General features: G+C 36.5%; 1 protein-coding gene across 2 annotated transcripts in view; it reads left to right on the plus strand.

Moving 5' to 3' along the window:
• The first annotated feature begins 631 nt into the window (after positions 1 to 631).
• LOC141519001 (butyrophilin-like protein 9) overlaps positions 632 to 25,582 on the plus strand; it is a 28,744-nt gene continuing 3,793 nt past the window's right edge. Inside the window, exons 1-10 of one of the 2 annotated variants that reach the window (XM_074231435.1) lie at positions 632 to 1,028; positions 1,671 to 1,753; positions 6,669 to 7,019; positions 10,767 to 11,045; positions 13,737 to 13,853; positions 16,615 to 16,635; positions 17,564 to 17,584; positions 18,323 to 18,343; positions 19,017 to 19,037; positions 19,798 to 19,821. In XM_074231435.1, the coding sequence (XP_074087536.1) occupies positions 6,770 to 7,019; positions 10,767 to 11,045; positions 13,737 to 13,853; positions 16,615 to 16,635; positions 17,564 to 17,584; positions 18,323 to 18,343; positions 19,017 to 19,037; positions 19,798 to 19,821 (754 nt within the window). In that variant the 5' untranslated portion in view covers positions 632 to 1,028; positions 1,671 to 1,753; positions 6,669 to 6,769. The remainder of the gene's footprint in view (positions 1,029 to 1,670; positions 1,754 to 6,668; positions 7,020 to 10,766; positions 11,046 to 13,736; positions 13,854 to 16,614; positions 16,636 to 17,563; positions 17,585 to 18,322; positions 18,344 to 19,016; positions 19,038 to 19,797; positions 19,822 to 25,582) is intronic. The other variant, XM_074231434.1, reaches the window with a different exon arrangement.

A 25,582-nucleotide genomic window follows, 5' to 3' on the forward strand; every position in this document is an offset into this window, starting at 1 on the left:
CAAGATTATAAATTTACATTACAAAGACTGCCTATATGGTTGCTTTAAGGACAGATGACCTCAAATCTGATCTGAAACTGATGAGATTGCCCCACCTGCTTTTAACTTAACCTAGAGACTTGATCTCCTCTTGCTCATTAGTATAATGAGCAGGGTGGGGAAATGTATAGTAGTAACCAATGTATCCTTTAGATGTGGTGACCCTAGTGTATGATTGGCATGATGGGGCAGGAACAATGTCTTTCAAAGTGCATAAAAGAGCTTTTATGTTGGAATTTCCCTGTCCCTCTCTCCCATCATGAGAGAGCTGTGCCATTTTGTTAAGATAGCTTAATAAAAACCATTTTCATCACTCTGGACTAAGTATTCTGGAGCCCTTTATAACAAACAATCTGGGCAGGTAGGTGCTATTATTGTCCACATTTTGCATTTGAGGAAACTGAGGAGGAGAGAAACACAATGACTTGTCCCAGGGTCACAGAAGTGGCCAGTGTTTCAGATCAGGTTTGATCTCAGGTCTTCCTACCAGGGCTCTACTCACTGCACCACTTGGCTTTCCCCCTCAGTCCAGTCTATTAGGGGAACTACGGCAATTATAATTAAGATCTCAGACACAGCCAGCAGAACAGTTTCACTTTCGTTTCCCTTGGAGCCCGAGGACAGATGCAGGAAACAGGACTTCCCAGCCCTGAGAGTGGCTCTATGGGTAGCCAGCCAGCCAGCCCGGGCAGCTCCTTATTGAGGTGGCATCCCTTCATGTGGACGTGTTGTCAGAGACAGAGGAGAAGATGGAAGATTAAAAGCAGGAAGAAATGTCAGAGCTCCAGAGTCACTTTCATTCCTGATAAAACAAGTTTGGTGATACAGTGATTGGTGCAGCACTTCCACTGGCAGCAACTGGCAAAGTTGGGATTCCAGCTTGCAGTGGAGGCCACTGACTGCCAACCCTAGCCTAGAGATAATGTCTCTCCTTCCTAGAGAAGTGGTGCTTATTTTCCTTTTCCAGCTCCCCTGGCTCCTCCTCTCAGGTAAGTGAGACCTGGTTTTTGAGCCCCTTCTCTCCTCCTTCTAAGAGGGATTTTCTTGCCTTTGGACCTCTCTGACACATTCTTTTTTTCTCTGCATCTTCTCTGCCTCTCTGTTTTGGTGTGGTGGGATGTTTCAAGTCATTTGATGGGGGGGGGGGAATTGGGTAAATTCACCTTGCCAACGGAGACTCCAATTTTAGCTGTCCTGTATAAAGGCGCCTCTGACAATGGAATCTCGAAGCTATGTTTCCCTGCTTTCACTCCTTGGTCTCTCTCATTCATTTCATTTTCATGGGTGCTGGGACTGGGATCACAGAACTCTGATTTCTCCCCTTTAACCTCTCAATCCAGTTCCGAATGATCTCAAATCATAGCCTTATAAGGGGAAAAACTTGTCATCAAAACTTGCTTCTCTCTTTTTACTGTAAGTTTCTTCAAAGACTTTTTTTAAAAATGAGTTTTCTTTATAGCATAGCCATATCTGTATGTGTTCCCTCACCATGTCCACAGGTGGAGATGTGATGTAAGTGGGGGTTATAAAGGTGGATCCATGTTGTGGGAGAGTGACTTTGCAAAGTCTCTGTTCCTGAAATTAGACTATTCATGGAGATTTTGTGGCCTTTGGGGTTTTGATGTTTCCAGAAATCACCATGTAATGAAGGTGTGAACTTCTTGTGTTGCTGTTCCTACAACTCCCTGCAAATAGAGCACCTAAGTAATCAAAGGTGAGCATTCCCTAAAGAGAACTAGATTGAGAAAGTTCAGAAACTTTGTGCTAATGAACATTCCAAGTCTCTCTGTCTCTTTGGGGTGTCTCTTCTTTCCCTTTTGGTGAAGGTTCCACAGTATACTCTGCACCCGACAATATCTCCTAATTTCTGCTGATCATCCCAACATAGTATCTCTAAGTAAAGTCATGGTCCTCCCTCATGATCCACCATAATCTTTATTATATATATATATATATATATATATATATATATATATATATATATATATATATATATATATCTTTGCAAGGCAATAGGGTTAAGTGGCTTGCCCAAGGCCACGCAGTTAAGGTAATTATTAAGTGTCTGAGGACAGATTTGAACTCAGGTCCTCCTGACTCCTGGGCTGGTGCTCTATTCACTGCGCCACCTAGCCACCCCAATCTTTTTTTCTTCACATCTGCTCTATGATGCCACATTCCCTATACAAACCTACCCATTCTACCAACCTATTAGAATCACTCTCCTTCACTATCTTTTAATCCTTGGTCTCCTATTCCCTGAAATTTTCCTCTTTAAAATTTACTTTGGCAACTTAGTGATGGATGGACTGAAAATGGAAGATATTTTGGGCAGAAAGAGAACTAAGAGATTATTGTGGGAGTTCAGATAACGAGCTCTTGAACTAGGGTGATGACTAGGTAAAGAGAAAGGGACATATGCAGGACATCTTGTGGTTACTGAAACAAAATTTAGAAATTAGCTAGGCGGATGAGAGAGGAAAGTCAGAAATGGTACTGAGGACCATATAGAACCCTTTAACAATAATAAGAACGCTTGGAAGAGGGATGGGTTTTGAGAAGAAAGATGGTTCAGTTTTTGGACAGGTTGAGATTGAAGTTGCTGTTGTATGACTAGCTTAAAATCCACAATAGTCACTTTGCTATGTTAGTCTGGAATTGCATATATTTAAATGGGTATGATCTGAATGAAGACAATTGAATCTATTGGCATTACTGAGATCAAAGTGAGAGAGTAAACAAAGAAAAGAGAAGGCACAAAACAACCTTGGAGAACAAGCATAGTTAATGGATATTAAATTTCATGATAATCTAGCCAAGAAAACTGAGAAACAACCATCAGAATGATCAAAGAAGATTTGAAAACCCAGAAAGTGAGGGTAGATAAAAGTGTCAAATGGTGCAGAATGAAAATTAGGTAGAAGTCATGAGATTTGTCAATGAAAAGGTCTTTTGTAATTTTGGAGGGAGTTCAGCAGAGTTGGGGGAAATTGGAAGGAGAGAGAGAAAGGAAGTGGAGATACTAAGTATTTATAGCTTTTTTAAGGAACTTGGTTGATACATATAGGACAAAGAGGGTAAGTTTCACAGAATATGACAGGTTCACATAAAAGTTCTTAACGATCAGGGATACTTTAGTATATTTGTAGAGGCCTAACCTGTAGATAAGGGGAGATATAAATTTAAAGTTCAGAATGATGAAATTGGGAGAAATTTACTAGAAAAGATGAGAGGGATTGAGTTTTTGGATACTTGGGAAAAGGTTGGTTTGGGCAAGGAGAATGGTCATGTCTTCCTCAGAGACTAAAGCAAAAAGAGAGAGACTCTAAGATTATATCAAGTGGTTGTGAGATGAAACGAGAAAAAGAGAAAGCTCACATTGAAAGGCTTTTATTTGCTTAAAAATAAATTATGAATTTTATAATTGTCCCCCCAATCTTGCTTCCCTCCCTCCCCACCCCTGCAGAAGGCAGTCTGTTAGTCTTTACATTGTTTCCATAGTATGCATTGATCTAAGTTGAATATGATGAAAGAGAAATCATATCCTTAAAAAAGAAACATAAAGTATAAGAGATAGCAAAATGACATAATAAGATAATGGTTTTTTTTAAAGGTTACAGTCTTTAGAGTGGTTTTGACAGATTAACAGGATTAATGACAATCATTATAAATTTATCCTATGTTAGAATAATTTTGTAGCATAATTATGTGTTTTTGTGTCTCTCCATCCACTAGATTATAAATTCATTTAGGATAAGGATTCTCTCTAATATAAATTTTGAGCTTTCTCTATCCAGACACCCATAGTAACCTTTTTGAAAATTATAATGAAGTATTTTAGTTTATATTGTCTAATTATCTTTTTTTATGCATCCTAGTACCTCTTTTTCTCTCCTTCCCAGAGTACAATCCCATGTTAAAAATGCTTTTAAAGAAAAAAAATGGAAAAATATTGGTAAAACTTATTGATAAACTGAAAGAACCTGAAAATATGTACATTGTTTCCTAATTGTGGACTTCCCATCTCTGGAAAGGCAAGGGAAGAATTGCTTTTTCTATCTCTTCTTTGGAACCATGTTTATCCTTTGTAATTTTCCAACATTCACTACTTTATGGCAATTCTTTTTTCTTGAGCTCTGTTGCATTCTGTGTATATTATTATCTAACCTTTGCTTGCTTTATTCTTCATCATGTAGGTTTTTTTAAAATTTTTATTTATTTAAGGAAATGGCATTAAGTGACTTGCCCAAGGCCACACAGCTAGGTAATTATTAAGTGTCTGAAGCTGGATTTAAACTCAGGTACTTCTGACTCCAGGGCCGGTGCTCTATCCACTACAACAACTAACTTCCCCTTCATGTATTTATTTCTATACTTCTCTGTATCCATCAGATTTGTCATTTTTTTTAGTATAATCACATTCTATTATATTCATATGCCATCATATATTCAGCTATTTCTTTTTTTTTTTTTTTTAGGTTTTTTTTGCAAGGCAAATGGGGTTAAATGGCTTGCCCAAGGCCACACAGTTAGGTAATTATTAAGTGTCTGAGGCCGGATTTGAACTCAGGTCCTCCTGACTCCAGGGCAGGTGCTCTATCCACTATGCCACCTAGCCACCCCAACCTATTTCTAATTAATAGGCATCAATTGTAGGTTCTTAGTTAAATATTTGTTAATAGAAACATTGTTTAATCTTCTGGTCATTTTGTTTTAATCTTGTAGAATTTAAATTTTAAAAGTCAATTATTTTTTATTCTTCCCTTCAAAGTCTTCAATGTAATGAAACAATAGTTTTCTTCAAAGAACTGACTACCTACATACTCTGAAATAATGAGTTTGAATATATGGTGAGATTGTTGGTGAGGTTTGTTTCTCTTTCCTGATTCAACTTTGATCTCTCAAAAGAACAACCTGCTATCATAGTTCATAGCCACAAGGTGGAAGCAATTATTTAGTTAGGTAGCTTGCCTTATCAGGTTTAAACTATTACAATGGTCCTTTGGTTTTTCCATAAATTCTTAAAAAAAAAAACCTTATTAAGACTAGGAAAAATAATAAATAATCCTTTTAGAGTGCAGCAAATTTTAAAGACAAAAACTCACAGGTAGAATTTGTTGTTCTTTTCACAAATTCTTACCTGTTTTCCAACTTTCCTTAAACTAACTTTGGTCATATTCTCAGGTTTGATTTGAAAACTCTTTTCAACTTAAGCTGCTTCCTTTTCTTATAGTTAAACCCTCTCTTTATTGATCCATATTTCTGTGTCTTCAGCTTTAAGCCCACCTGTACCCTAAGTTCATTTTGGTTTCTCAAACACTAAACCCCTGGGACCTGGGTTTTGATCTTGTATATTTGTGGATTCATTACATATTTTGAATGTCAGATCTGAATTAGAGACATTTGCTGTAAATATTTTTCCCCCAGGGGATCAGTTTCCTTTTTTCTTCTTCACTTTATAGATTTTTTTCATGGAAAATCTTTTTGAGGTTATGTAATATAAATGATTTAACAGACTTAGATTATTTGAAAAGAGTTTTACAAATATGATCTCATTTTTTCCTTTTCAACCACCTTGGAAGATAGGTTCTATTATTATCTATTACTTTTTTTGTAGATGAACCTGAAACAGACAGATTAAATATCTTGCCTAGGGTCATACAGTTTGTAAGTGTCAAACAAAAGATTTGAATTCAAGTCTTCTTGGTATTTTTTGTCCAGTGATTTATTCTTGGTACCACCTTCTATTACATATCATTTTTTTCCCTTTAGGAATCTCTGTTACCATTAAGAACATACTTCCTAAGGGTAAGCTAGGTGGTGAAGGGCATAGAGCACCAATCCTGGAGTCAGGAGGACTTGAGTTCAAATTTGACCTCAGGCACTTAATAATTACCTAGCTGTGTGACCTTGGGAAAGTCAATTAACTCCACTGTCTTAAATAAAATTTTTAAAAAGAATTTACTTCCTAGTCATATTTATTTATTCATCTTTCCCTATTTTTGTTGACCTTTAATATTGTAGTCAAGGATTCATTTTTAACTTATTATAGTATTTACTATAAGGTTTTTAAAAATATCAAGATTTTTCATTATAAACTCCCTTCCCCTTCTCTGGTGGCTGTTTTGGTTATGTATAAGGATAATTAAAATCTTTGAAGAGCCTGGAGTAAGGAGAAATCTCTTAGTGGTCGAAGCTTTAATTGTAAGAATGTTTAATTTGAAAATTTTTATCTTCTTGGCCCTAGACACAGAGGCCATCCTTTATCATCCTATCTAACTTGGTCCACCGAATCTTTATAGATTTCTTAAATGAGAAAACTGAGGAGGTAAGTTCGCCATTTCTGGGGTGTCCAACCAGTGAATAGATGGTTACTTCTTAGAAATAATGTGAAGGTGATTGCTGTATAAGATAGGGGTTTTGACTCCATTTGGGGGGAGTTTTTGAGTTTCCTTTTGATGATTAGTTTCTGATTGATCAAACAGCAGATTGGATGGCATAATGTCTACATGTCTTTTCCAGTTTTAAAAATTTATGAGTTGACATATGATCACATGATGAGGCTTTCATTTCAACCCCATTCTTGTATTCGCTTTGGATTTACCCCTGAATCTTTCTCTGTTCTCCAGAGACATTCACTGTGAAGGGACCAGAAGAACCCATCATCGCCTTGGTGGGCAGAGAGGCTATATTCCAATGCTCCATCTCTTCCGAGGAGAGTGCAAAGTATATGGAGGTGATATGGTTTCATGGTCAAACCAACTCCCGTATTGTTCATCACTATAAATATGAGAGCGATTATGTGAAAGATCAGCATCAAGACTATCAAGGACGGACAGAATTTATTAGAGAGGAAATTTACGATGGGATCGTGACCTTGAAGCTCCATAACATCCGTCCCTCTGATGTGGGGAAGTACCGGTGTTACTTTGAAAGTAGGCACTATAATACTGAAAATGAATTTCAAGTGTATGTGGCAGGTGAGTGTGATGTAGATGCATTGATCCCCTGAGGAATAACTCTAGGTAGAGGACCTGATGATGATACTTGCCTAAGGGGAACACATGCATCACTAAGCATCATGCTAGAGGGGTAAAACTAGACACAGGGAAGAAGGCTTAGGTCTAATGCTTTCCTGGTATGAGGCAGGCTGTTGGAGCTTTGAGACTAATAGACTAATATATTAACATACTAATATATTTTGAGACCAAATAGACTAATCTAAAGATGATATTCAAGGGTCAGGAAAGTGATGAATGGTTCAGTATAGAGACTGATAACTGTAACTGGGGTGATTAAACCTGATTCAGGAACACAGGCAAAGAACATCTTTGGAGAAGTCACCAGAGGCAGAGGAAGGGTAAAATTATAGCGAGATTATGAGACCCAGCAGTCACTGGAATAAGACTTTAGCTTTAGGAAGTAGTTGTGCACATAGTAGTATATGCTGACCAATTAAATATGATTTAAATTAAGAGAAGCATTTTAAGCACTCATAAAGACAAAATTGAAAGAGCTCTTGGACTTAAGCTATGTGTACCTGTGTGTAGAATCAATGGGTAGAATCATGAAAGATTCATAGTTAGTAGGGACCTTAAATGTCATCTAGTATAACCCTAGCCTGAATAGGAATCCTCTCTATATTATCTCTAAAAAAGGAGCCTTTCCCCCTCTTTTGTGGAAACTTTCTAATGAAATTTGATCAATTACCTATCCAACATTTGGACAGCTCTTATTAAAAGAACAAATTTCTGCATTTTTCCTTTTTTATCTTCCATTCACTGTTTCTACTTCTCACCACTTCTTAGAACAAGGCTAATTTCTCTTCCACATGATAACTCGAAGATCAACACCTTCTTACTCTGACTTCTCTTGCTCCTTCAATCCATTTTCCCAAGGTGTGATGTCCCATGCCTTGTCACTTTACCTTGAACATCCATTTGTTAAAGTCTCTTCTGAATGTGATAGAGGAGGCAAAGCCAAGAAAAGAGAATAAAGGGAATGATCTCTTCTAAACAACTTTTGAACAATGTGTCAAATCCAATTCTAACATTGCATGACCAACAAAAGGTTGGGATAAAATATTTTTCCTGCCCAGGACAACTTAGGAGGTCATAAGTTGATGTCTGTAGCACCATAGTCTTGGAAGGGTCATGGAGGTGACCCTTGGAGGTGGTGCTGGTAGCAACAGCCCAACCAGCAAAAAGATCAGATCCTCACCATCTAGAGATGGTAAGGGTAGTGGACATCTGGGCAGAAAGGGATTCTAGGGGAACCTTGTAATTGCTGCTGGATAAAGGTAAAGGCACCATTTCAGAACTCCATTTTCTATTATTCGGTTCTGAGTTGCAGTGATCAGGCAGAGAGGAGAAACCTGTGGCCACAATTGTGGAAGCAGAAATCCTCATTCTAGGATCTCAGTTCTAGGGAGGGAGAACCACATGTAGTTCTAAGGGAAATGGGACCATAATTCCTAGTCACGGTTCCTGTGGAGAGGAGTTTTGGTCACTAGAAAAGAGACTCTACATGTGTAAGGATCAGAGTGCAGATCAGGAGAGTGGTGGCCACACTTCTCCCTGGGTCATTCCTCTTTGGAAACACCAAAGACTAATAGGCATTAGACTTAACTGTGAAAACTGTAGAGTGAAAAAGCCCCAAACTTGGGAATATGATCGCTCACTCAACCTACCAGTGCCCAATTCTAATATGAAGTTTAAAGTCAAGAAACTGACTGAAAATGAACAAACAACAAACTAAAAAGAACCTGACCTTTAAAAGCAATTATACTGAAAAGTAAAAACATCTACAAGCAAAACCTCAAAGAAAAATCCAGATTGTACCCAAACCCCATAATTTCTAGAAGAGTTAAGAAATTAAAAAAATGCACAAGTACACTTAAAAATCAAATAAGAGAGACAGAGGGAAAATTGGGAAATATGAGAATGATAAAATCAGAACTATTAAATTGTGGTAAAAACTTGAAAACAGTATGGAAGACACTAGGAACAGAACAAAACTCACATTGTATACCAAGATAAGGTCAAAAAGGTACATGATTGAGACATGAAAGGCAATACCAAAAGCAAACTAGGGGACCATGGAATAGTTTACTTGTCAGAGATTTAGAATTAAACAAGAGGCAAAGAAAACCATGGGAAGTAAAATGGATAATTTTTTGATTAAATTAAATTAGGTAGGTTTTGCAGAAACACATCAATGCAACCAAGAGTGGAAGAAAAGTAGAAATCTGGGGAATTTTTTTTTTACTACACATGTCTCTGATAATGGACAATTCTCAATAATCAACAGTCAAATTTATCAGAATACAAGTTATTCCCGAATAGATAATTCTTTAAAGACATGAAGGCAGTCAGAATATGACTTTTCAGAATTTTCAGAATATGAAATCAAAGCTATCCTTAATTATATATATTAAAATTAAAGAGAAGCAAATTAAAACAAATTTGAGGTACCACCTCAAACCTATCAGATTAACTAATATGGCAGAAAAGGGAAATGATAAATGTTGGAGAGAATATGGGAAAATGGGGACATTAATCCAACCATTTTAGAGAGCAGTTTGCAACTATACTCAAAGGGCTATCAAACTATGAATACCCTTTAATACAACAAGACAAATTTCTGAAGACATCTAGAAAAAAGAAAAAAGGACCTATTTGTAGGAAAAATATTTATTGCACTTCTTTTTTGTGATGGCAAAAAAAACCATGAGAATAGAGAGGCTATCCATCACTTGTCTTGGTTGTTTCATCATTTCTGTTGTATTTAAGTCTTAGCAACACCATTTGGGGTGTTCTTAAATACAACAGAGTAAAACTATGGAGTGGTTTCGCATTTCCTTCTCCAGTTCATTTTACATACAAAGTTAAAAAATGGAGGCAGTGTTAAATGACTTATCCAGTAGCATATAGTTAGTATGTGTTTGAGGTCAGATTTGACATCAGGAAAATGTGTCTTCATGACTCCAGGCCCAGGTCCTTACTCATTGTGCCACCGAATGGGTCATTAACATTTTTGATCAACTTAATGATCAACTCAAATTAGTCCACAAAATCCCACTTCCCTCCAAATTCTCAAGTTGTATCTCTTTCATCATGTATCAATATAGATGATTTTTAAAAAAATTTTATTTAAGGCAGTGGGGTTAAGTGACTTGGCTAAGGTCACACAGCTAGGCAATTATTAAGTGTCTGAGGTCGGATTTGAACTTAGGTCCTCCTGACTCCAGGGCCAGTGCTCTATCCACTGCACCACCTAACTGCCCTGATATAGATGAATTTTAAAAGGAATCCAATGTAGGACTTTCCCATTATTACTATATTCTTTCATTTCAGAATTATGCCATTGGTTAATCCTGCCAAGAGCTTTTTATAATGAAGTCATTGCATCTAACATATTAGTTAGTTTTTTTAATCTATTGCTTTCATTCTCTTCATTTCCATGAAATTCTTACTCCTTCCCATAACCCCAGTAGAATAAAACCTCCTTGAGGTCAGGAACTATTTTATTTTTATCTTTGCCTTTCTAAGCTGGAATAGAATTGGAAATATATATTGTCATCTTAGGCACAGAGACATACTGTGTGTTATTCTCCTCTGATGCTTTCTCAGGAATAATATTAAATAAAATAAGGAGGAATGAAATGGATAAAAATTCTCTTGGTTACTAGAAAATAATCTTCCTTTTGTGTTGTTTTCCTTTCCTAGACAAAGGTTCTGCTTCTCACATATACTTGAAGGGGGATGAAAACAAAATGCTTCAGCTGGTGTGTGTATCTACTGGGTGGTACCCAGAACCTGAAGTGTACTGGAGGAAAAACCAGGAAAATTTATTGGCACAAGACACTATGATAAAGAAGAATGAGGATGGGCTATTCTCTGTTGAAACATCAATCATTGTGTCCCCAGATTCTGCAATGAATGTTTCTTGTTTCATTCAGAACCCTCTCCTCAATCAAACATTGGAAGCAAACATTTCTCTGGCAGGTCAGTTCTCTGAGCCTAAGGTCAACTATATGAAGAGACAAAGTTGACTTTATGAGTAAGGAAAAAATTCCCAGCATTTCCAAATATTTCTCCCATTCATATGTTTTAATGTCCACAATTCTACCTTTAAGATTTGCAGGATTTAAGATATAAAAGAAATTATGTGAACTAATCCCCTCATTTTACATTAGTGCATTGGTCTATTTGACATTCATTTAATGTCTCTTGTGTTCCAAACACTGTTCCAAAGCAAAGGGGAAAAAACCCCAGTCTCTACTCTCAAGAAGCTCATCGATTAATGGGGGAGGTGACATAGAAACATCTCTGTAAAAACAATATATGTGCCCAAAACTCTGACAATAAACACTAATTTGATGAGGGTTTGGTAGGTAGACTCCCTCCTGTTTAGAGCATTTATCTCTTTCTGCTTCTACCTCTTGGTTGGTCATCTCAAGTGATGAGGGACCATGAATTCCTGTGATCATTGACCTTGTGCCATCCATCTCCTTCTGGGTGAAATGTGTTTTGTTCCTTGAGAAAAAAATGGCACAGAGTCTGCCATCTTTCCCAAAGAACATCTCCCTATCCCAAAAGAAAGACTACCATCTTCATTGGCACAAGATAGTTTCCACTTCCTGCTGCCGGGCCGATGTCCCAAATGTCACATGGAGAATTTCTGGTATAAAGCCCTCGCCCCCATTTCCTCTTCAAATTACTCTTTGATTTCAGACCTGCCACATCCGTCCTTTGAGGGAAGGGGAATAGTACAATTGATGAATGTGCCTGTCTTCACGTGGTGTGAAGGCTTGTACTCCATCTACTACACTCTCTATCACTCTTTTGTTGAAAGGGAAGTAGTGAAGCAGGGCCAACTCTTTGACCCTATCTGACCATCTTGCACTTGTGCAATAGCCATGTCCTTTTTTTGGAAGCATGGTGCTCTCCAGCAATGATGAATATTCTCCCTGGTCATGTTCTTCACATAATCTATATAAATCATCTTCCAAACCCCTCTCCACCTCTATCACCCACCCCCAGATTTTAAACAAACATCACCCACTCCTTCCTTTGTGCTTTCTGGAATGCCTTAGGCAAGAAACTTTTCTTTATCCCAGATTGTTTGCTCTATCCATCTTTTTTTTTGAATTTTATTTTATTTTTTTCCCAATTAAATGCAAAGATAGCTTTCAGCATCCAATTTTTGTAAGCCTTTGAGCTTCCACATTTTTCCTCACTCCTTCCCCTCACCCTATGAAAGTAAAGTAATGTCAGAAAATATCTCTATCTCTCTGCCTTTCTGTCTGTCTCTCTGTCTCTGTGTCTGTCTGTATGACTCTCTGTCTCTCTTGTATTTGCAAGGGAATGAGTTTAAGTGACTTGTCCAAGGTCATACAGCTAGTATAAAATTCTACCATTCTTTCTAACCATTAGATATTAATGAAACCTGGGCTACCCTTAGATGACAAAACCCTTCCTGGCTTCTAATTCTAGTAGAGGTGCAACCTTTATTCATTATCCATGGCTCACTGGTTAAGGTGGGCAAATTGTATTTCTCTTTGTTCCACACTGACAATTTTAGGTTTTCCCCTACCTCCACCTGTTGGTAACCTCTCTTCTTTTGAGTTTCATTCTATTAATATTTACCACTCAGTCAAATTTCCTGGCAGTTACTTTCTACAGACTTCCAAGTCATTCCCTCCCTTTTTTACAATTCACTTAGCAAATGGCTCACTGTTTTTCTTTCCCCCTCAGCCCTTCCTTTCATAATAGAAGACTTCAGCATACAAAAAGGGTATGAGGATTTTAAACAATGTATTTTGGTCACTGAATTTCCATAAAATTGATTTCCCTTATTATACAATGCATTTTATGATTTTGAGAAATAGCCTATAAGCTTCTCCAGCTTTGCCAAAGGGTTCCTATATACATAAGAGCTAAACCCTGCATTGGAGACAAGAGAAAGTAGTCATCTTCTCTGATTATTTTTATTATTCAAGCAAACAGTCATCTGTAGAGCAGAGTAAACATAGTCAGGGACCCAAGAACACCAGTGCCAACCCAAGTCTCATTCTTTTCTTTCCTCTTCATCTCGCTGTCACCTAATAAACATTCCATTACTTCTTATACTGAAATGCTTTATATCAAATGTGTGGCTAATCTTCCACACATGAGCAGTAAGTTTCTTCTTTTGAATTAGACTGGCTGCAATCTGGCAACAAGTATTTATTAAGTGGTTTCTTTGTGTCTGGCACTATCCCAAATACTGGGGAGACAAAGGAAGGCAGAAGACAATCCATGCTCTCAAACACCTCACAGTCTAACAGAATTGGGACACAAAGTTTCCATTTGATTGAAAAAGAGACTTGTTCTTCTGAGCATTAGCCAGATAGCCTCCATTCCTGGCCCTGTCTGCCTTCCCAGCTGTGCTAACATCCAGATCAGAAAGAGGTCTCTATCTGCTTGAGTTCAGTAAGCCCCTTGGTCAGAACACTGACTAGAAAATCAGGAACCATCCCTTGGGAGCATTCAGGAATTAGGAGTTCTAAGGTCTAGTTAAGAAACTTCCAAGTCAATCACAAGATTGGCCTGAACTTTAGTTTTCTTCTCTGCAAAATGAGGGGGTTTCACTAGTTGATCACTAGAGACCCCTTCTATACCTTAATATTTAACTTCATGGTTTGAATTTTTCAGATGCCTTGTGTCCAAATGACTCTTCCTGGATGCTGACATGGAGTGTAACTCTGGTCCTTGCAAGCACAGTGTTTTGCAACCTTATTTTTCAGAACCAGGAGCTAAAAAAGGCCAAAGGTAATCTGTACAGGGTGGATTGTTCTAGCATGAAGTGGAATAGAGCCACTGGTCTAGAGAATGCTCCCATGAGGGTACTCCCCCCTCTATCAATGCAGACTAGCTTCCTCTGAGCAATTTAGTCTTTTTTTTTGTTTTTGTTTTTTGTTTTTTTGCAAGGCAGTGGGCTTAAGTGACCTACCCAAGGTCACGCAGCTAGGTAATTATTAAGTGTCAGAGGATAATTTATAGTCTTGAAGAAGTGTTGAGAACATTGAGGGGTTAAAGGTCTTCTTCAGGACCACACAACAAACATGTAGGAAAGGCATTCTCAGTCTTTCCACCTAATATACCATGTTACTTTTCCAAAAAAAAATAAAAAGAGAATATATATATATATATACATATATATATATGTTATCTATCCTCACATATACTCACAGACATGTAAATATATCTGTGTGGACATATTCATGTACATATACAAATGCATATACTTGTATATTCCTTTTTAGATACACATCTATATTATATATATTTGGCTTAGTATTAGCATCTTTTTAACTAAAAAGAATTTATGAAGAAAGACGCAGGCTGAGACAAAGAACTGATAAATTAAAGTACATATAGAATAATTTTACATAACACACACGTATATATATATATATATATATATATATGTATATAGCTTATCTGTTATGGCAACCATTTCTAGGATGGTGGGGAGGGAAGGAAAAATGGGAAAAAAGTAAAGTTAACATTATTATATTTTTAAAAGGATTATCAAGTTGTACTTATGAAATTTTTGGTTTTATGGGCAATCAATTTTTTCTTCCACTCTCTTATGGAAATGCTTATATTATTTCTTAAATTCAGAATAAGATAGATAAATGTAAAGCTATGAATTATATAAGAAGCAATGAGGAAGGGGACAAGCAACTGTAATTGCATAATGAGTTTGCTCTGAACTTCCTATACTAGAGTTGGAGCAATTGCATACAGTTCTAGGGATTCCTTTGAGAGATCTTTTTTGTCTTCACCACTGTTAAGTCCACTGAGTGGGCACCTAGTTCCATTTAACCAGTTTTCCTCAATTAACTTTTATAAAGGGTTCTTTACTTCAAAGATATAGCAAATACAGAAGTATAGACATTTCTGTTCTATATTTTTGGGGCATGTTCTCCCCTATCTTTGTTGGTCTCAGGGGAGAAAGGGTTCCCTTTTGGCACAGTGTCTATATAACCTTGGTCCAACCAAGGTCATGCCCAGAAGCAGCACTGATGTCTGATGAGGTTTCATTTCTGCTACTACTGGCCTAGGTCCCCAAGTTTTTGGCTCTTCTCAGGCTCCAGGTAATTGATACTGAGTCAACTGCAAAATTGACTCTAGATTTCACCTCCATGACTCCTGAATTCTTTGAGCCCTTCTGGTTCTGACCTTTCAAAACTGTTGAACCTCCAGACTAAGCTCTTTCACCTAAAGCAAAAAAATAAATAAATGAGAAGATAAAAAAAAAAAAAACAATTCAAAAGACAGAGTTCCAGGCTTCTCCCCTTAAAGTATGTATTTCTCTGGAAGTCTTCAGCCAATGTGTTAGACCAAGAGCAAGGATCTCTCAGGAGAGGCCTGCCAGAGAAGATGATGAAGGGTTGGATGGCTCAGTGAATTTGAAGAAGGAAGGAAGGAAATAAGCCTTTGTAATAAGTCTGGCACCTACTATGTGCCAGACCCTGAGTTAAGTACTTAATAAATATTATCTCATTAGGTCCTCATAACAACTCTGGATGGTAGGCATTTTTATATTATCCCCAATTTACAGTTGAGGAAACAGAAATTAATTGTCTTATTGAAGGACCCATAAGCTAATAAGTATCTGAGATTGAATTTGTATTTGTCTTTCTAATTCTGGGTCTGTTCCTTTATCTACTGCTTCACTTAGCTGCATGTAAAACAAGCCCAGCTTAGTCTATGTAGTCAGTTAAAGAGGCTGCCATTCACCACATGCCAAATAAACTGGAGCCGCTTATCAAATGAATAATCATGCTACTAAGTTTCCCCAAGGTTCTTCTGCTTTTTTTGGGGGGGGGTCTTATGAACCTATATACTTTGCATTGACAATTTTGTTAATTTGTTGAGGCAGCCTAAGGCAACTATCAAAAGTCTCTCAAATCAATGTACCTATTCAGTCTTCCCCATTTATAGAAGGGAGACCTTGGCAGAGGATTTTGTTTAGCTTAAAAAAAAATCTGTATCTTAATTAAGAAATTGAAGAAATAATGGAAATTTTGAAAAAAAATCAGTGAATGGAAAACATGAAGAAATGAGACATTTATTAGAAGTTGAAATTATTTTAGAATTATTGATTTAAAGTTAGAGGTGACCTTAGGAGGTCATGTAGTCCTGTGGTTTCATTTTACAAATGACAAAATAGAGGTTCAGAGACAGTGTCACTTTCTACATGCCACTGTTAATGCATGACAGCTGTGACAGACTCAATCATTGTTAATTTATGAGGAATCCTAAAGATTATATGGTAGAACCATCTCATTTCACAGATAAAAAGTGAGAAAATGGTTTCCCCAAGATCATAGAGTGGATTTATATGAGAAGAGGACCCAGATTTAGTCTTCTGATCCCTAGTTCAGTGGTCATTTCTCATCAACAAACCTTTTCTAATTTGGAGAATAGATGTGTCAAATGAGGGATCATCCTTATTGCAAATGTATAATCTTATAAATGTATAATCTTATCTCTTTTTTTCTCTCTCTTCCCCCCCCCACAGACAAATTTAAAACTGAACGTGGTGAGTATTATTTTCTTCTTTATTATCTGACTATTTGCATTATTGCATATGTCATACTAGAGAATGCTGTAAACAGAGTTGGTCAGGGGTCCCCTAACTCTTCCCCCATTTGAAAAGAGGGGGGGACTTTGTCAGCTTGAATTTTTCCTGTGACAGGTTTGGTTCTTTTAATTAAGAAGATATAATGAGGGGGCAGCTAGGTGATGCAGTGGATAGAGCACTGGCCCTGGAGTCAGGAGTACCTGGGTTCAAATCTGGCCTCAGACACTTAATAATTACCTAGCCATGTGGCCTTGGGCAAGCCACTTAACCCCATTGCCTTGCAAAAAAAAAAAAACTTAAAAGAAGATATAATGAAAATTTTGAAAAAAAGTCAGTGAATGGGAAGCACTGAGGTTTGAGGCATCTAGTAGAAGTTGAGATTATTTTCAAATTATTGATTTAAAATTGGAGGGGAATTTAGGAGAGCATATGATTCCATAGTTTCATTTTATAGATGAGATAATAGAGGCTCAGAGATGTTGTCACTTTCCAAATGTCACAAAGCTAGTGGATGAGAGCTGGGATAGATTCAAATATTGTTAGTTTATAAGGAATCTTAGAGATTGTGTAATATAACTATCTCATTTTACAGATGGAAAAAGTGAGAAAATGATTTTCCCAATATCCTAGAATGAATTATATGAGAACAAGCCCCCAAACTAGGTTTTCTGATCCCTAATTCAGTGATTTCTCATCATCAACTAGCCTGTATACTTTGAAGATGAGAAGCATTAAGTTAGGCATTGTCAAATGTGGTAAATGTATAACCTAAATGAGCTAATTATCTCCTTCCCTTCCTCTTTCCTTATTTCCCTATTTCTCTCTCTCTCTCTCTCTCTCTCTCTCTCTCTCTCTCTCTCTCTCTCTCTCTCTCTCTCTCTCGTAGCCATGTTTAAAGCTGAATGTGGTGAGTATTATTTTCTTCTTCATTGTCCAAATATTTGCATATAATGCTACCACATCATTTTGGAGAATGTTGGGAACTTAGTTGATCAGGAGTCCCCCAACTAAATGCAACTACCCAATCTCCCCTAGTTTTAGAGAAAACTTGGCAACTTGGATTTTTTTTTTATGACGGGCTTGTTTTTAAGACATGTTTTTTTAAATTAAGAAATTGAAAAAATAAAGAAAATTTTGGAAAAGTCAGTGAATGGGAAGCACTAAGAAACAGGACATCTAGTGGAAGTTGAGATTATTTTAGAATTACTGGTTTAAAGTTGGAGGGGACCTTAGCAGACATGTAGTTCCAAGATTCCATTTTACAGATGAGAAAGTAAAAATTCAGAGATACGGCTACTTTCCAAAGTAACAAGCTTAACAAGTGTGATAGCTGGGATAGATTTACTCTTTCTTAGTTTATAAGGAATTTTGGAGATTATGTAGTAAAACCCTCTCATTTTAGACATGAGAAAAGTGAGAAAATGGCTTTTCCAAGATCATAGAGTGAATTGGTATGAGAAGAGCCCCCCCCCCCCCAATCTAGATATTCTGATGTCTAATTCAGTGGTCATTCCACAGAATCAGTAAGGCTATACTTTGGAGAACAGAAGTATAAATGGGGCAGCCTCAATGTTGTAAATGCATAATCTAGATGAGCTAATTCTCTCCTTCCCTCCCTCCTGCCTGTCCCCCTCCCCCACCACAGAGAAGCTGCATATTAAACTTGGTGAGTAATATTTTCTTCTTCATTATTTTAATATTTGTCTATGGTGATACTGCATACCATTGGAGAATGCTGGCAACAGAATTGATCGGGAGTTGGCCAATCAATGTACTCACCTAATCTGTTCCATTCATAGAGGGGAGATAAATTGAATTTCTCCTGTGATGTATTTGTTTTTCCAAAAATGACACTTTTTTCAATGAAAACATTTACAAAATAATGGGAATTCTGAAAAAAATATGTAAATGGGAAGCATCTAGTGAAGGTGGTTATTATCTTAGAATTATAGATTTAAAGTTGGAGTTGACCTTAGAGACCATGTAATCCCATGGTTTTCATTTCACAGATGAGAAAATAGAAGTTTAGAGATGTTGACTTTTCAAAGGCCACAAAGTTAATGAGTGTGACAGCAGGGATCTATTAAGTAATTGCTAGTTTATAAGGAATCCAGGTGATTATAGTACAACCATCTCATTTTACAGATTGGAAAAAAAATGAGAAAATGGATTTCCCAAGGTAACAATGAATTTGTACAACACTTCAGTGGCCTTACTCAAAATGAACAAGCCTGTATACTTTGGAGAATAAAAGTGTCAAATGATTCATCCTTAGCATTATAAACAGATAATTTAGATGAACTAATTCTTTCCTTTCTTCCCTTTTCCCCCTCTCTTAGCCAAACTTCAAGATGAATTTGGTGAGTAATATTTTCTTCTTCCTTATCCAAATATTTGTATATGGTAATACTACATATGGCTGGTGAATACTAAGAACTAAGTTGGTCCGGAGTCCCCCAATCAGTGCATCCTTCATGTGTAGAGAGGAGATATGTTGGCAGCTTGGATTTATCCTGTGAAGGGTTTGTTTTTGCCATGAAAATTTTTTTTATTGGGAAATTGAAAAAAAAATGGAAATTTTGAAAAAAAAGAGGTTCATGAATGGGTAGTATGGGTAGTACTAAGAAATGAAGAATTGAGTGGAAGTTAATATTATCTTAGATTTATGGATTTAAAGTTGGAGATGACTCCAGTTGCCATGCTACCCCAGGGTTGCATTTTACAGATGAGAAAATAGAATCTCAGACATGTCACTTTGTGAAGGTCACAAGCTTAACAATTGTGAGAGCTGGGATAGATTCAATCTTTGTTAGTTTATAATGAATCTTAGAGAATATATATTGCAGAGATGGGAAAAAGTGAGAAAATGTCTTTTCCAGGATCATAGAGTGAATTAGCATGAAGTCGGCCCCACATCTAGGTCTTTTGACCCTTCAGTCAGATGAGACATCCTCACTATTGGAAATGGAAAATCTAGATGATTGAATTCTTTTCTTCCTTTCCTCTTTCCCTATTTCTTTCCTTTCTCTCTATCGCTCTCTTTCTCTCTCTCTCTCTCTCACACACACACACACACTCTCTCTCTCTCTCTCTCTCACACACACACACACACAAACACAGATAAGCTTCTTCAAGCTGAAATTGGTGAGTAAACTTCTTCATTACCCAATTATTTGTATATGGTGATACTACTTAGCACTGGAGAGTACTAGCAGCAAAATTGATCAGGTGTCCACCAACTCAATATACTCACCTGCCTCTCCCATTTGCAGATGGTAGATGTGTTGGTACCTTGGGTTTAATAGTTTTTTCATTGAGATTGAAAACTTAATGGAACTTTGGAAAAGTCAATAAATCAGAAGCACTAGGCATCTAGTTTATGTGGATATTATCTTAAAATTACCTTAGAGACCATTGTCAAGTCTGACACTTTGTGATTCAGTTTGGGGTTTTCTTAGCAAAGATATTGAAAAGCATCTCTACATATAATAGTAAAAAAAAAAGTAGCTAAATTAAAAAGAGAAAGTTTCCTTCCTAATTTGAGGGAGAAACCCAAACTCTGGAAAAGGGAAACAATCTCTTTTATCAGAAAAATTTGAAAGTCTCCTATTTCATTAAATACCCATCTTTTTCCCTTGAAAAAATTTTGCTGGAAAGTTTATTATTTATTGTAATCCAAGCTCTTTTGTCTTCCTGAACATCATATTCCAAACCTTATAATCCTTTAATCTAGAAGCTGCTAAATCTTGTGTTATCCCTATTGTAGCTCCATGATACTTGAATTGTTTCTTTCTGATCACTTGGAATATTTTCTTCTTGACCTGGGAGCACTGGAATTTGACGATACTATTACTGGAAGTTTTCATTTTGGTATATCTTTCAGTAGGTGATCAGTGGACTTTTTCAATTTTAAGTTTACCCTTTGGTTCTAGTATATCAAGGTGGTGTTATTTTGAATTTCTTGAAAGATGATGTCCAGGCTCTTTTTTTTTTGTGATAGTGGTTTTCAGGTAAGTCAAGAGATATTTCAATGTTCTGTTTTTTTCATTTTTTATTTTGTTTGATTATTTCTTGATTTCTCTGTGAGGAGGGTCCCTGCTGCCTTGGGACAGCAAACTTTCATGTGCTATTGCTACTTCTCTCCCTGTTCATTTGGGGCAGCAAGCTCTCATGTGCCATTGCATCTCTTCTCCCTACTAGGAGTAAAACCAAGCATATGACTCAGGTCCAAGTACAGAGAAAACAACAGAGTCTTGCCTCAGATCTATCAAAGAGACTCCTATAATCTCTGGCCAGGCCCCATTCTACATGTGGGCTGGGAGCTCTGGAAGCTGCTGCTGCTACTGATTCTGTGGCTTCCAAGCCTGCTTCTGGGGTGTGGCTTGTGCAGGACAGGGCTCCACTCTCACCCGTTGTGATTGACACCTTCAGCTGATTTTTAAGTTGTTTTTGGCTTCTGTGAGCTTGGAAACCACCACAGATGTTTATAATTCACTTGCTTCCTGTGTCAGGATTGCCGCACTGAACTCTTACCACTTTGTAACAGACCTTTCCACCTGATTTTCTAAGTTATCTTGGACAGGAAAATTGTTTTATTCCATCTTTTTTTGTGAATTCTGCCACTCTAGAATTTGTTTAAAGTCATCATTTAAAAGTCTTTGGAGTGGTTTGGGGAGAGCTCAAGTGAGTCCCTCCCTGCCTTTTCTCTACCATCATGGCTCCACTCTCTACTCATCATTTCTTTTATAACAGTGGTATCTTTTTATACTCATATACCACAACTTGTTCAGTCATTCCCCAAACTGATGGGCATGGGAATAATTTCCAATTTTTTGCCACCACAAAACAATTGCTTTAAAAATATTTGTTGCCCCCCCCTTTTATGATCTCTTTAGGGTAGAGAACTGAGTAGTGTTGCTTTCTAGATCAAAGGCATGTGCAGTTTTATAGTCCTTTGAACAAAATTCCAAATTGCTCTCCAGAATGGTTGTATCACTTTTCAACTCCACCAACAATGTATTAATACCCCAGTTTTCCTCCATTCCTTCCAACATTAATGATTTCCTTTTTCTCCCCATTAGCAAATTTGATAGATGTAAGGTGGTACCTCAGAGTTGCTTTGATTTGCATTTCTTTAATTAATAATGATTTAAACTAACAATTTTTTCATTTTTAAATATTATTTGCTTTAAGTTACACTCATCACAAGCAGACAATCTGAGAATATTATATTCCAGTCACATCCAAGAACAAAGATGGTTAACATTTTTTTACTTTAACATCAATTATGCATAGTTTACAGTTGATGAAAAAAAGCGATCAATGTTTCTTTAGCTTTTTTTAAAACATGGAAACTGGATTATCAAAAACACAGCATTACCAATAAAAGAGTAAAAATGACTTCTAAATATTTTCAATTATTAACAACTTACAATTCAAAGTTTTTTTAAAGTAATAAATCATGTCAATATTATAGAGTCACTGTCAGGGTAAAAATATACATATTTAAAAGTAAAATATATTAGGAAAATGCTTTGGGTTTGTTTCATCTGTTTTAGTCTTGGCATGCCCCATATATCACAGAAAGTAAAAGTACACTTCATCAAATTTGTTTCACTGAGCTGGACATTAACCAGAAGCAGAGTAAACCAATAATGAGTAAGGTAACTTAAATACATTTATTTAAATGTTTTGAATCCTTATGCTTCTATCAAATAAGCATCCCCATTCCCTAATGAATTTTGGAAATTCCCTTAAAAGTGTAGCTAAGTGACACAGTGGATAGAGCACCATCCCTGGAGTCAGGAAGACCCATAAACTCATGATTCTAGAAAGCTTTAATTTCATCATCTGAAAATTGCCTGTTCATATCCTCTGACCATTTATCAATTGAAGGATGATTTGTATTCTTATAAATTTTATTCAGTTCTCATATATTTTAGAAATGAGGCTTTTTATCAAACACTGGCTGTAAATATTTTCCCCAACTTTCTGCTTTCTTTCTAATATGGGGTGTTGGTTTTGTTTCTGCAAAACCTCTTTAATCTAATAATCAAATCTAATAATCAAAAATTTCATTTTGGGTTTTATAATGTCTGTCTCTTGTTTAGTCATAAATTCTATAGGAAATAAACATTTTAGTGAATTTCCTGATATGTTCATAAAATAGTCAGAACATTTCCCTCAGATTGTGACCAAGTTCCATGAGTCTGGTTTCAGTCACTAGCATTTTATGGGGAAAAGAAAACAGGATCTGACTAACAAAACTGTTAGAACCTAACCAAAAACCCAACAAACAAAAAAACCAATCATAATGTATACTTTTCACTTTGTCATATTATCTGGAAGGTTGAGAACTTTAATCTGAATCTGGACTATAGCATTTATGAATTTAAAGCATTCTGGGAAGATGAATGAACAGTTAAGAAATTTCCATGCTTTTCAGATTTTCTCCACAAGCAAACTGAAGGGGCAGTTAGATGGTGTAGTGGATAGAGTTCAAATCTGGCCTCAGACACTTAATAATTACTTAGCTGTGTAGCCTTGGACAAGTCACCTAACCCCATTATCTTGCAAAAAATCTAAAAAAGAACACAAGCAAACTGAAAATTTTCAGGAAATGATTGTAGAGCAGCAAGAAAAAAATCAGAATAAATCATATCTTCTTAAGACAATTTGAGAGGATTTCCAGAATAAGCAAAGACCAACCTGACACACCCTATACCAAGATAATGTCAAAATGGATATATGATTTAGACATAAAGAGTGATACCATAAGTCAATTAGAATAGGAAGGAATTGTTTACCTGTTAGATCTATGAAGAAAGAGAAGAATTTATGACCAAACAAAAAATAAAAATAGAGAACATTGTGAAATGCAAAATGGATAATCCTGATTACATTAAATAGTTTTTGCATAAATAAAACAAATACGGGGCGGCTAGGTGGCACAGTGGATAAAGCACCAGCCCTGGAGTCAGGAGTACCTGGGTTCAAATCTGATCTCATACACTTAATAATTACCTAGCTGTGTGGCCTTGGGCAAGCCACTTAACCCCATTTGCCTTGCAAAAACCTAAAAAAAATAGAAAAATAAAAAAATAAATAAAACCAATACAACCAAGATTAGAAGGAAAGCAGAAAACTAGGAAACGATTTTTATAGTTGTCTGATAAAACCTCATTTCTGAAATTAGAGATCTGAATCATAATTAATAGAATACAAATTGATAAATGGTAAAACAATATGAATAGACAGCTTCAGAGGAAAATATTAAAGCTATCTATAGTCATTGGAAAAATACTCTCAATAACTATTGGAGAAATACAAATTAGGACAACTCTGAGATTCCAACTCACACCTAATATGACAGAACAGGGCAATGATAGGTGTTGGAGATGTGAGAAAACTGGCACTAATGCATTGTTAGTGCAGTTGCAAGCTGATCCAACTATTTTGCAGTGTAATTTGTAACAACACCCAGAGGACAATAAAACTATGCATACCCTTTGATTCAGTAATACCACTGCTAGGCTTGTATCCCAAAGAGATAATAAAAAGGGGGAAAAAAGACACATGTGCAAAAATATTTTTAGCAGCTCTTTTTGTCTCTGTTTCTTGTTTGACCATCAATTTTTCTCTTCCCCAAATATCTAACAGGTAAACAATTGGCGTAAATTATCCCCCTTTATGTGTAAATCATGTCCACATTTTCACTTTATCTTGATATAGGATTTGAGCTATGACTCTGCCATATTATTTTCTGCCATATTATTTTCCAGTTTCCCCAGTAGTTTTTGTCAAATAGTGCAAAATGTTTTATTTTTAAGATAATAATAGAATCTATATCTCAAGATTTTTGTTAGATTCTAATGGGATATTATTTATCCATTGTATTTGGCATGCAGATAGATTTAATAAATGCTTGTTAAAACAAAAATAATAACCTCTCTACAGCTTTTCACCCTGTTGACCACCCTCTTCTCCTCGATACTATCTTCTTTTTAGATTTTCATGACACTCCTCTCTCCACTTTCATCTCCTCTATTTCCACTTATTCTCATACTCTTTTGTTAGGTCCTCATCCAGGTCACATCTGCTAAGTGTGGGGATGTCTTGGAACTCTGACTTGGATCTATCCTCCTTCAATAATATTGCAAATGATGATCTCATCAGCTCTTAGGGATTCAAGTATAATTTTTATACTAGAGCCTCACATCTACATAGCTAACCCTAACCTTTCCACTGCTGATTGTCCTTTAGTCATCTAAAACAATACGTGTCTTAAATTCATCATCATTCCCACTAAATCACTCACTTTTAGATTCCCTCTTATGGTTGAGAATACCATCTTCCTAATCACACTGGCTTGCAACCTAGGTATATTCCTCTACTTCTTATCTTTCCACTCCCCTTATTTAATCTTTTATCAAGTCCTATGGATTCTATCTACATATGATTTCTGATTTATGCCTGCTTCTCTCCTTTGATACTTCTGCTACTTTGCTGAAGGCTCTCATCCCTCCTCACTAGTCTACAACAATAGCTGCTGCTTGGTCTTCTGTCTTAAGACTGTCCATCCCAATGACTGTCAAAGTTATTTCCCTAAAACACAGGTCTGAGTCTTTCATTCATCCTCCCCCTTTCAATAATCTCCATTGATTTCCAATTATCTCCAAAGTTATATATAATACCCTCTGTTTGGTGTTTAAACTCATCATAAAATGGATCCCTTGTTCCTTTTAAAATCTTCTTACACCTTCCTTACACACCTTTCCCATCAACATATACTTTCCAAATAACACTGGACACCTTGCTATTCCTTAAACATGATATTCCTTCTTCCATCTCTGGGCATTTTCTCTGACTGTCCCCCTTGCCTGCCTGTCATACTCTTTTTTTTTTA

This window comes from Macrotis lagotis, chromosome 3 (assembly GCF_037893015.1).
Source record: "Macrotis lagotis isolate mMagLag1 chromosome 3, bilby.v1.9.chrom.fasta, whole genome shotgun sequence".
Classification (NCBI taxonomy): domain Eukaryota; kingdom Metazoa; phylum Chordata; class Mammalia; order Peramelemorphia; family Peramelidae; genus Macrotis; species Macrotis lagotis.